Source organism: Cherax quadricarinatus, chromosome 42 (genome assembly GCF_038502225.1).
Source record: "Cherax quadricarinatus isolate ZL_2023a chromosome 42, ASM3850222v1, whole genome shotgun sequence".
Taxonomy (NCBI): domain Eukaryota; kingdom Metazoa; phylum Arthropoda; class Malacostraca; order Decapoda; family Parastacidae; genus Cherax; species Cherax quadricarinatus.
The window spans coordinates 16689077-16702358 of NC_091333.1; the positions used below are offsets into that span (position 1 = coordinate 16689077).

General features: G+C 37.7%; 1 protein-coding gene across 44 annotated transcripts in view; it reads right to left on the minus strand.

Moving 5' to 3' along the window:
• Positions 1–13282, minus strand: part of LOC128695675 (protein tramtrack, beta isoform) — a 520376-nt gene that overhangs the window by 353487 nt on the left and 153607 nt on the right. For 8 of the 44 annotated variants that reach the window (XR_011393078.1, XM_070093368.1, XM_070093362.1 and 5 more), the window contains exon 5: positions 6553–6781. The exons of 34 other annotated variants lie outside the window; for them this stretch is intronic. Coding sequence is in view for 9 of the 10 variants with exons in the window: in XM_070093368.1 (XP_069949469.1) it covers positions 6553–6781 (229 nt within the window). In the remaining variant the exon portion in view is untranslated. 2 more of the 44 variants (XM_070093345.1, XM_070093334.1) reach the window with 2 other exon arrangements.

Genomic DNA, 13282 nt, shown 5'->3' on the forward strand with positions numbered 1-13282 from the left:
CAATATTTCTTATGGGAACAAATTCGGTCAGTACTGGCACCTGAACATACTTCTGGAGTGAAAAAATATCGTTAACCGGGGGCCCACTGTATATAAAATCCACCTCTCCCAAATCATATTTAACAGCATATAATTGAAATTTACTATGATCGCTCTTTCTAAGAGGGTTCGAAGGGCTGATGTTGAATACTAGTGAACACAGTGTAGTTCTGGCAATGTCTTAACTTATACAACCCACATTGCTTTTATATGTGACTGAGCATAAACAAACTGCTTTTTACTCTGTTTTTTTTTTTTTTATGTAGTACTGTATACATATACATACCCCAAAGTGATACACACACCTTTTCTCAAATTTCACCTACTTGTGGTGTACAACTAAGATACATCAGCCTGTGGTCCCTGAATTTATTACATTAGTGGCTGCCAGTGTAAGAATTACGGTGTATCAAAAGATTTAATGGAAAAATAAAATATTTAAAATTATCATTTAAGTGATTCCAATCACAGAAAATATGTACATATTTTCTTTATTAAATAAACAGAACAATAATTAAGTAAAATGATAAGAAGGTTGGAATTTACATCACACACACAGTGCTGAAAAAATTTAATCAATTGATAAAATTTGTATTTGTTCGGTTTTTAGCCCAAATTTACTAATTCCCTTAAGCTACTTGTAAATATATGAAAGATTCATCATTATAAATGAGTAGGTTTATCTGAAATTTTGTTTAAGCTGGGTTATACAATGTAGTGCACCTATACCCTGACACTTCTTGAGAAAAACAATCTGTAGCAATTCTAATGAAAATGTAAGTACATACAGCCTCTCCTCACTTTGCGACGTACTCGTTTACCAACGACTTGGACTTCCGATAGGCTCTGACCAGTCTGCATGCCTAAATAATGTATATTAAAACTTATTTCCTCTATTTAATAAATTGAATAGAGGAAATATGCAGTACACTACTGTATAAACATTTAAAAATATACCAGAAATGTTATAAATGGTGCAAAGATGACATTAAAAAAATATCAAAGATGGTTGACAAAAACCCACTATTATGATAGTACGCTTCTCACTTAGTGACGAATTCATTTACCGACATGGTCTTAGGAATGGAACTTTGTCATTAAGTGAGGAGAGGCTGTAATGTAGATAACTCGGTTTTTTTGAAGTGGTATTTGAGTGTAAATTAGTGAAATATTGAATTGTAAACTAGTGAAATATTGAAGTGTAATCTAGTGAAATATTGAAATGTTAACTAGTGAAATACTGAAGTGTAAACTAATGAAATACTGAAGTGTAGTGAAATACTGGAGTGGAACAAGCGAAATATTAGGGTGGGACCTAGTGAAATATTAGGGTGAGAACTAGTGAAATAATGGAGTGGGAACTAGTAAAATATTGGAGTGGGAAATAGCAAAATATTGGAGTGGGAACTAGTGAAATATTGGAGTGGGAACTAGTGAAATATTGGAGCGGGAACTAGTGAAATATTAAGGGTGGGAACTAGTGAAATATTAAGGGTGGGAACTAGTGAAATATTGGGGTGGGAACTAATGAAATATTGGGGTGGGAACAAGTGAAATATTGGAGTGGGAACTAGTGAAATATTGGAGTGGGAACTAGTGAAATATTGGACTGGGAACTAGTGAAATATTGGACTGGGAACTAGTGAAATATTGGACTGGGAACTAGTGAAATATTGGACTGGGAACTAGTGAAATATTGGACTGGGAACTAGTGAAATATTGGGGTGGGAACTAGTGAAATCTTGGAGAGGGAACTAGTGAAATATTGGGGTGGGAACTAGTGAAATATTGGAGTGGGAATTAGTGAAATAATGGAGTGGGAAGTAGTAAAATTTTGGAGTGGGAACTAGTGAAATAATGGAGCAAAAACTAGTGAAATATTGGAGTGGGAACTAGTAAAATATTGAAGTTGGAACTAGGGAAAAAATGTTGAACTGAGTATGTACCAGAAAAATGTTTGTGAGATAATCAGGAAAACATGGGTACACTACTGAAAAGTACGTGCACACAACACATCTACATACACACTCACAGCATGCACGTGAACGTGCATGTGCATGTGTGTAACAATGAAATGTTTGTGAAGTTACTAGTAAAACGTTTGTGCATGTACTAGAGAAACAAACCATTAAGTAACATAGGTAAAATTAGTTTCAACAGGTAAGTAAGAGGGGAGGATGATATTAAGATAATAAGTAAGGGGGGAGGATGTTATAAGAAAATAACTAAGAGGGGAGAATGATATTATAAAGGTAAGTAAGAGGGGAGGAAGATATTATAAAGGTAAGTAACAGGGGAGGGTGATATTATAAAGGTAAGTAAGAGGGGAGGATTATATAAAGGTAAGAAAGAGGGAAGGATGATATTATGAAGGTAAGAAAGAGGGGAGGATATTATAAAGGTAAGAGGGGAGGATGATATTATAAAGGTAAGAGGGGAGGATGATATTATAGAGGTAAGAGGGGAGGATGATATTATAAAGGTAAGTAAGAGGGGATGATATTATAAAGGTAAGTAAGAGAGGAGGATATTATAAAGGTAAGAGGGGATGATGATATTAAAAAGGTAAGTAAGAGGGGAGGATATTATTATAAAGGTAAGTAAGAGGGGAGGATATTATTATAAAGGTAAGTAAGAGGGGAGGATATTATTATAAAGGTAAGTAAGAGGGGTAGGATGATATTATAAAGGTAAGTAAGAGGGGTAGGATGATATTATAAAGGTAAGTAAGAGGGGAGGATATTATTATAAAGGTAAGTAAGAGGGGAGGATATTATTATAAAGGTAAGTAAGAGGGGTAGGATGATATTATAAAGGTAAGTAAGAGGGGTAGGATGATATTATAAAGGTAAGTAAGAGGGGAGGATGATATTATAAAGATAAGAGGGGAGGATATTATTATAAAGGTAAGTAAGAGGGGAGGATATTATTATAAAGGTAAGTAAGAGGGGAGGATGATATTATAAAGGTAAGTAAGAGGGGAGGATATTATTATAAAGGTAAGTAAGAGGGGAGGATGATATTATAAAGGTAAGTAAGAGGGGAGGATATTATTATAAAGGTAAGTAAGAGGGGAGGATATTATTATAAAGGTAAGTAAGAGGGGAGGATGATATTATAAAGGTAAGTAAGAGGGGAGGATGATATTATAAAGGTAAGTAAGAGGGGAGGATATTATTATAAAGGTAAGTAAGAGGGGAGGATATTATTATAAAGGTAAGTAAGAGGGGAGGATATTATTATAAAGGTAAGAGGGGAGGATATTATTATAAAGGTAAGTAAGAGGGGAGGATATTATTATAAAGGTAAGTAAGAGGGGAGGATATTATTATAAAGGTAAGTAAGAGAAGTTTTTACAAAGTAGAAGTGATGCAAGGAGGGAAGAGTATATGGAGAAAAAGAGAGAGGTTAAGAGAGTGGTGAAGCAATGTAAAAAGAGAGCAAATGAGAGAGTGGGTGAGATGTTATCAACAAATTTTGTTGAAAATAAGAAAAAGTTTTGGAGTGAGATTAACAAGTTAAGGAAGCCTAGAGAACAAATGGATTTGTCAGTTAAAAATAGGAGAGGAGAGTTATTAAATGGAGAGTTAGAGGTATTGGGAAGATTTTGAGGAATTGTTAAATATTGATGAAGATAGGGAAGCTGTAATTTCGTGTATAGGGCAAGGAGGAATAACATCTTGTAGGAGTGAGGAAGAGCCAATTGTGAGTGTGGGGGAAGTTCGTGAGGCAGTAGGTAAAATGAAAGGGGGTAAGGCAGCCGGGATTGATGGGATAAAGATAGAAATGTTAAAAGCAGGTGGGGAAATAGTTTTGGAGTGGTTGGTGCAATTATTTAATAAATGTATGGAAGAGGGTAAGGTACCTAGGGATTGGCAGAGAGCATGCATAGTTCCTTTGTATAAAGGCAAAGGGGATAAAAGAGAGTGCAAAAATTATAGGGGGATAAGTCTGTTGAGTATACCTGGTAAAGTGTATGGTAGAGTTATAATTGAAAGAATTAAGAGTAAGACAGAAAATAGGATAGCAGATGAACAAGGAGGCTTTAGGAAAGGTAGGGGGTGTGTGGACCAGGTGTTTACAGTGAAACATATAAGTGAACAGTATTTAGATAAGGCTAAAGAGGTCTTTGTGGCATTTATGGATTTGGAAAAGGCGTATGACAGGGTGGATAGGGGGGCAATGTGGCAGATGTTGCAAGTGTATGGTGTAGGAGGTAGGTTACTGAAAGCAGTGAAGAGTTTTTACGAGGATAGTGAGGCTCAAGTTAGAGTATGTAGGAAAGAGGGAAATTTTTTCCCAGTAAAAGTAGGCCTTAGACAAGGATGTGTGATGTCACCGTGGTTGTTTAATATATTTATAGATGGGGTTGTAAGAGAAGTAAATGCGAGGGTCTTGGCAAGAGGCGTGGAGTTAAAAGATAAAGAATCACACACAAAGTGGGAGTTGTCACAGCTGCTCTTTGCTGATGACACTGTGCTCTTGGGAGATTCTGAAGAGAAGTTGCAGAGATTGGTGGATGAATTTGGTAGGGTGTGCAAAAGAAGAAAATTAAAGGTGAATACAGGAAAGAGTAAGGTTATGAGGATAACAAAAAGATTAGGTGATGAAAGATTGAATATCAGATTGGAGGGAGAGAGTATGGAGGAGGTGAACGTATTCAGATATTTGGGAGTGGACGTGTCAGCGGATGGGTCTATGAAAGATGAGGTGAATCATAGAATTGATGAGGGAAAAAGAGTGAGTGGTGCACTTAGGAGTCTGTGGAGACAAAGAACTTTGTCCTTGGAGGCAAAGAGGGGAATGTATGAGAGTATAGTTTTACCAACGCTCTTATATGGGTGTGAAGCGTGGGTGATGAATGTTGCAGCGAGGAGAAGGCTGGAGGCAGTGGAGATGTCATGTCTGAGGGCAATGTGTGGTGTGAATATAATGCAGAGAATTCGTAGTTTGGAAGTTAGGAGGAGGTGCGGGATTACCCAAACTGTTGTCCAGAGGGCTGAGGAAGGGTTGTTGAGGTGGTTTCGGACATGTAGAGAGAATGGAGCGAAACAGAATGACTTCAAGAGTGTATCAGTCTGTAGTGGAAGGAAGGCGGGGTAGGGGTCGGCCTAGGAAAGGTTGGAGGGAGGGGGTAAAGGAGGTTTTGTGTGCGAGGGGCTTGGACTTCCAGCAGGCATGCGTGAGCGTGTTTGATAGGAGTGAATGGAGACAAATGGTTTTTAATACTTGACGTGCTGTTGAAGTGTGAGCAAAGTAACATTTATGAAGGGATTCAGGGAAACCGGCAGGCCGGACTTGAGTCCTGGAGATGGGAAGTACAGTGCCTGCACTCTGAAGGAGGGGTGTTAATGTTGCAGTTTAAAAACTGTAGTGTAAAGCACCCTTCTGGCAAGACAGTGATGGAGTGAATGATGGTGAAAGTTTTTCTTTTTCGGGCCACCCTGCCTTGGTGGGAATCGGCCAGTGTGATAATAAAAAAAATAATATAAAAAAAAAAGAGGGGAGGATATTATTATAAAGTTAAGTAAGAGGGGGAGGATGATATTATAAAGGTAAGTAAGAGAGGATGATATTATAAAGGTAAGTAAGAGGGGAGGATGATGTTATAAAGGTGAAAATGTACAGACATGGCAAATGTAAGATTGCATTATCTGCATGACAGCCACAACAAGTGGAAGCAGCGTTATATTTTTCGTTTTGACCAACATAAATAACTTTATCTTGTCAATAAATTTGCAGAAATATCACTGAATAGAATTTAACTAGTTTAGTTACCTAGGATGACACCAATAAATGTCAAGCTAACAAAAATCTTCCTTACTACATCTTTTATTTTTGTTCTGGTGGGTGTTGAACACCCTATTAAAATACAGAACAGAATGGAGATGAGGACTCACCAAAAATATTAATTCTATTTATTAGAAAAATGTAGCTTTTTGTTTAATAATAATTTAGTACTCTATTGTAATGCTAACCAGATGAACTACTACTGTATATGTCAAGTCTGGTACAGCATTTATTATAGCGAGTGGCATTTTCTGGTACAGTATATAATTGAATCATTGCCGTCATAATCATGATTCCATGTGTAACTTGTGAAATACATTTAAAAAATTCTTCAAATCTCACCATGCTTTAATGCAGGATGTATTCTAATGTTAAGTAAAATTACTATTCATACTGAATGTTACGAAATAGTATGTAAATAATGTGAAGCACTGTACCTAATATTAACGTAGGAAAGATAAATAAGCAAGAATAAATCCATTTTATTTCTTCTTTCAGCACAGAAATATTCTTTTACAAATACACCCAATCCTTTTAAGTCAAGTAAATAATGCTTTGTACAAGTTTTTTCTTTTTTTAACATCCACCATTTAATATGGATAAATAGATCAAAATTATTTCACAATATGTTAGTAGCAGATGGGCATCGTATAGCATGATTTTTGCAATTACTCTTTTGGGCAAAACCTCTGCCACAGTGTTGACAATGATATGGGCGCTCACCGGTATGTAGTCGCTCATGATCTGTTAAGTGGTCCTTACGTTTGAACTTCTTAAAGCAAAAGCGACAAGAGTATGGTCGCCACTCTGGGCTTGGAATAAATGTTGGCAGATCAGCCATAGGAGCAGAGGCCACAGGGGGGCAGGGTGCTGCTACTCCCACCCGCCGGGACACCACACCACCTTGCCCGCCCACAGGCACAAAGTCGCCTACTGCCCCGAAAGCCGCCCTCTGCAAATGAAGGAACACTGCCATCACTACCCCCTTAAAACTTCGTGTGTGATATCTTCCATGGATATCATATACTGTACATACAATTCTAATCCACCACACACATTCCTCTGGGTTTTCACGTGTAATATTTTACAGCACATCTTCTCGAATTATATAAGGTTTATTTGAATCTGGCAAAATGTTGACTTTTCTCAAGCACTACAAACAATGTGGAGGGAAAAAGAGGGGGTAGAATATAACTGTCATTGCCCATTTTAACTTGTGAAAAGGAGATATAGGTGAACTATCAATTTAATCATTAAAAAAAAACGATACTTTCCAAAATGTTAATTTCCAGTATAATAAAAAAAAAATAGCTTGGCACATAACTATGGTTAATCAATTAGTGACTAGCTTTGCGTACTACAAGCATCTTTTCACCCAATGTAATTAGCACTTTCAAGCATTATTTTGATTTAGTACAATAAAATTAACAAAGTAAAACAGTAGATATTGCATGATGATCTAAGCTAAGAAAGTACTGTGTAAAGACTACTAAAATGCAACACAAAAGCCATGGAAACTTGCAACCATAAATGTGACCACAAGACAAGAAATTCCTCCCATTAATTTCACAACCATCACTGATGAGAAAGACTGTGTATTAAACACTAGTCTAAGTGTGCACTTATCTTATATAGTTTCATATGCTGCTGTCATTTTCCTTCTCATTTTCTGACGAAATTTTTGCTGGCGCAGTTGTCCACTTATTAATCTTTCTAACTCTTTCTGTAGGCGGCCAGCCTCAACTTTTTTACTGCCAATTTTAACCTCTAATTCTTCTGCCTCTAATGCACCAAGCATACCAGAATCAAGTAGAGATTCTAATGAGGCAGTCTCGGCCTTAACAAGATTCATCTGCGCCCTGATGCTGTCTTGCCGGTATCTTCCACGCCCTACATGCTGATGGTGGTACATCGACCCAGAAGTGGAGGCCACAGCTGCAGCACCCACAAGAGGGGAGGAAGGAGAGGAGGGTTGGGGTAATCTTCCACCAAATCTTTTAAACGGGAAGTGGGTTCCAGGTTGTTGCGATGCCGAGAGATATACGTGGCCCGCAGGGGCGTCGAGAGGGGGGAGGGGAGATGCCGCCACAGAGGAAAATGGGCCCAACAACTGGAAAAGGGAAGAGAGACAACTTTTGTCAGGTCACTCTCTGTGCTTAGATGAAGCTGAGTTCATCAGCTGATCCAATCTCAGGCTTTGCCTGTCTTCACAAAGCTCCATGTCTCTTCAAAGACTAGCAAACAGAATGACCACTCCAAATCCACACAAATTAAAGAGATTGAATCCAATTACCCAACCAATCCTACCTATCTACCATATTTCGCTAAGATGTAATAATGAAATGTAAGCCCAGCTCCAAAGAACAACAATTACCTTATACTATAGTATTACATAAAAGTTTGGAAAAAAAAAAAAAGTGTCCATTTGCACAATGCCAAAAAAGACTTATTCCCTGCACCAACTACAAATGCATCAGTAATTTTAGAGAAGAATTTCACCCTGCATAAAGCAAACATTCATTAACAACTCCAATATTGATTATGTAAACTGCAGTACCATCTTAAAATATAAATAGGAATAAATACTGAGAATACAGTATATCTATTTCAAAGCAGAAATTTGCAAAGCACACATACACAATTCATTAATGAAGGTAAAATTCTTCTCAATACTACACAATTACATGTTGAACCTTAAGAGTATATAGATTACACCAGTCTTGAACACACTTTTTATGAAGCCATATTGACTTAAGATATGAAAGGTATATTTGAAATATACAGTAATTGAAGACTGTAATAAAAGTACAGTAGGTTCAAGACTGAAGCATCTTCTTTTAATCTGAAACTGATTTCTCCTCCTAAATTTACCAAAATATTATTAAATTACCCTAAGACATAATTTATGAGTTCTCAAATTACAGTATATTCCTTGTGAATCTCTCAATATATAAATTATTTCATACACTTACACAATAATGAAACATATAAATATCTTATATTAAAAGTTAAAAGCTAAATTATTTAAAAGAAAATACACAAAAAAGGCAACAAAACTGCTTACATGTGAAAAAAAAAATGCTGCTAAAAAGCATGCATGTATTATACGAAGCAATTACCAAACTTTGTCTTCATTCACAACATTACCGGTATTATGTCTAAGTAGGAAAACCTTGTGCGACTTAATTTCAACTTTAGAGGGCTGAGGGTCTATTTATCAGAAAAACTGTCTACTAGGAATGTTCCACAGTATCGGTACTTGTTGACAGCAACTAATTTATGAGCATTAGTATCAGCATAAAATAGAGGATTGGAGGATATCAGTGTTCGTTGGTATTAAGCAGTGGAAAATTTTTTGGTGGGTATCAGCTACTCTCAATAGAATCAGTGGATAATGGCTAATTTTGACGGTATCAGTACGGGAATAAAATTGAGTATTGTTATTAGTACACTGGCAAAAATTTTGACATTAGCACATCACTAGTAACTGCACCACATGAAAGTGACCGGAGTAGTCCTGAGGTAAGTGTTTTTAATCCGCTTCTGTTCAACATTGATAAAATTGAAGCGACGTCTAATGATAGTGAAACATACAATTTCAACTTACATGATAGGTTATCCCATAGTAGGCTGCTGAAATTTATGTTACCTGTATGTATAGCTTAGCCCCTTCACTATAATTAACCCTTTGACTGTCGCAACCCCAAATCCTGAAGTGGCTCTTGGTGTCAAAAAATATATATATATAAAAAAAAATTATTGTTTTCTTATGAAATGATACAGAATCTTTTCAGAATGGTAATGACACCAAAAGTACAAATTTGATCGAAAACTTACGGAATTACACTCTTGCAAAGTTAGCGACCTCGGCGATATTTATGCATCGGCAATTTTGCCCACTTTGAGCCCTGTTTTCGGCCAATTTCATTGTTCCAGTCGACCAAACTCATAGCTATTTCTTTAGAACACCATTTGTTCTATCAAGTGAGTACAAGAAACTGCCCATTTACCAATTTTAACTACCCAATAAACTGGTCAGAAATTGGCAGTTTGGCCAATTTCATGCAAATTAAAAAATATATCAATTTCAAAATAGGGTCCAGAATGAACAATGCAGACATTCCTGGCACTAAAATAACATTTTCTCTGTTCATTAGTCATGTCTCCAGGCTCCTCTTGTATTACTCTTGCTTTCTATTTTGAATTTTTATTCACACAAAAAATAAAAGATTTACTGTCATGCAGAATATTTCAATATTGTAATAATTGTATAAATAATGCCAACCCATTCATGACTGCATATAAGAATAGCTAGTTGGACATTTATTGAACAATGATGTCATTTGTTTACTCTTGAGCAAAGGCAAAAATCAAACATTTCTGTCACTTTGAGCTCTATTTCAAGATCCTTTTCATAGTAAAACCAATCAAATTAACTTCTATTTCTATATGTTTTCCATTTTATCAAATGAGACCAAGAAAACAAGAATAAAACCATAAATACTAGTACAGTGGACCCCCGCATAACGATCACCTCCGAATGCGACCAATTATGTAAGTGTATTTATGTAAGTGCGTTTGTACGTGTATGTTTGGGGCTGTGAAATGGACTAATCTACTTCACAATATTCCTTATGGGAACAAATTCGGTCAGTACTGGCACCTGAACATACTTCTGGAGTGAAAAAATATCGTTAACCGGGGGTCCACTGTATATGAAAATACACCTCAAAGTCGGCGTTTTAATCCAAAAACACGGTCATTTTTTTTTTTCTCAGTATGCACTGCATGCTGCAGGATTTCTTTTTATGCTGTGCACACTGACCACAGACACATTCTCTCGCATGTGGGCCTACCAGCTTTCTCGTGCTTGATTTGAAGCCGCTAAAATTTTTGAGTATACAGTGGACCCCCACATAACGATGGCATCACATAGCGATTATTTCGCATACCACTTACTTTAATCGCAAAATTTTTGCCGCAAATACCAATTAAAAACCCGCTCACCGATTTTCGTCCGAGACGCGTCCAATGTGCGCCCTCAGCCAGCCTCACATGTGCCGCCCGTGCCATTGTTTACCAGCCAGCCTCCGCGCTAACATCCAAGCATACACTCGGAATATTTCGTATTATTACAGTGTTTTCGGTGCTGTTTCTGGAAAATAAGTGACCATGGGCCCCAAGAAAGCTTCTAGTGCCAACCGTACACCAATAAGGGTAAGAATTCCCATTGAAATGAAGAAAGAGATCATTGATAAGTATGAAAGTGGAGTGCGTATCGCCGACCTAGTCAAGTTGTACAAGAAACCCCAATCAACCATCGCTACTATTGTGGGCACCAAAAAGACAATCAAGGAAGCTGTTCTTGCCAAAGGTTTAACTGTGTTTTCGAAACAAAGATCGCAAGTGATGGAAGATGTTGAGAGACTCTTATTGGTGTGGATAAATGAAAAACAGCTAGCAGGAGATAGCGTCTCTCAAGCGATCATATGTGAAAAGGCTAGGAAGTTGCATGAGGATTTAATTAAAAAAATGCCTGCAACTAGTGATGATGTGAGTGAATTTAAGGCCAGCAAAGGTTGGTTTGAGAGATTTAAGAAGCGTAGTGGCATCCATAGTGTGATAAGGCATGGTGAGGCTGCCAGTTCGGACCACAAAGCGGCTGAAAAATATGTGCAGGAATTCAAGGAGTACATAGAAACTGAAGGACTGAAACCTGAACAAGTGTTTAATTGTGATGAAACAGGCCTGTTCTGGAAGAAAATGCCAAGCAGGACCTACATTACTCAGGAGGAAAAGGCACTCCCAGGACATAAGCCTATGAAAGACAGGCTTACTCTTCTCATGTGTGCCAATGCTACTGGTGATTGCAAAGTGAAGCCTTTATTAGTGTATCACTCTGAAACTCCCAGAGCGTTCAGGCAAAAGAATGTCCTCAAGGATAATTTGTGTGTGCTGTGGAGGGCAAACAGTAAGGCATGGGTCACTAGGGAATTTTTCTATAGCTGGTTACACCATGCATTTGCCCCCAATGTGAAAGATTACCTAACTGAAAAGAAATTAGAACTTAAGTGCCTCCTGGTGTTAGACAATGCCCCTGGTCATCCTACAGACGTGGCAGAGCGACTTTATGGGGACATGAGCTTCATTAAGGTGAAGTTTTTGCCTCCTAATACCACTCCTCTCCTGCAGCCCATGGACCAGCAGGTTATTTCCAACTTCAAGAAACTGTACACAAAAGCTCTGTTTGAAAGGTGCTTTGTAATGACCTCAGAAACTCAACTGACTCTAAGAGAGTTTTGGAGAGATCACTTTAATATCCTCAATTGTGTAAACATTATAGGTAAGGCTTGGGAGGAAGTGACTAAGAGGACCTTGAACTCTGCTTGGAAGAAACTGTGGCCAGAATGTGTAGACAAAAGGGATTTTGAAGGGTTTGAGGCTAACCCTGAGAGGATTATGCCAGTTGAGGAATCCATTGTGGCATTGGGAAAGTCCTTGGGGTTGGAGGTTAGTGGGGAGGATGTGGAAGAGTTGGTGGAGGAGGACAATGAAGAACTAACCACTGATGAGCTGATAGATCAACTTCAAGAGCAAGAGGCCAGACCTGGGGAAACTGGTTCAGAGGAGGGGAGAGAGAAATTGAAGAAGTTGCCTACTACAAAGATAAAGGAAATCTGTGCAAAGTGGCTTGAAGTGCAAACCTTCATGGATGAAAATCACCCTCACACAGCTATTGCAAGCCGTGTTGGCAACCTGTACACTGACAATGTTGTGAAACACTTTAGGGAAGTGATAAAGGAACGAGAGGTACAGGCCACTATGGACAGATATTTTGTGCGAAAGAAGTCCAGTGACTCTGAAGCTGGCCCTAGTGGCATTAAAAGAAGAAGGGAAGTAACCCCAGAAAAGGACTTGCTACCTCAAGTCCTAATGGAAGGGGATTCCCCTTCTAAACAGTAAGAAGATAATGCTCTCCCCTCCTCCCATCCCATCAATCATCACCAGATCTTCAATAAAAGTAAGTGTCATGTAAGTGTGCATGCCTTTTTCAGTTTGTGTGTATTAAAATTAATATTTCATGTGGTAAAAAAAAAAAATTTTCATACTTTTGGGTGTCTTGCACGGATTAATTTTATTTCTATTATTTCTTATGGGGAAAATTCATTCACATAACGATTATTTCGCATAACAATTACCCCTCTTGCACGGATTAAAATCGTTAACCGGGGGTCCACTGTATATACATCAAAAACATTAGCTCGTAAGACATATATAGTATACGAACAAAACAGTCAAAGGGTTAACAGAGATCTACATAACTGAGTTCAGTGGTGCTTATGTAGTACATCTATGCACAAATCATAGCTCCCTCAAATATGCTGCAAGCGGTAAATTTTCATGACACGAGAGAATGGGTCTACATGGCTGGTGTGCACAGTGAGAGATAAAA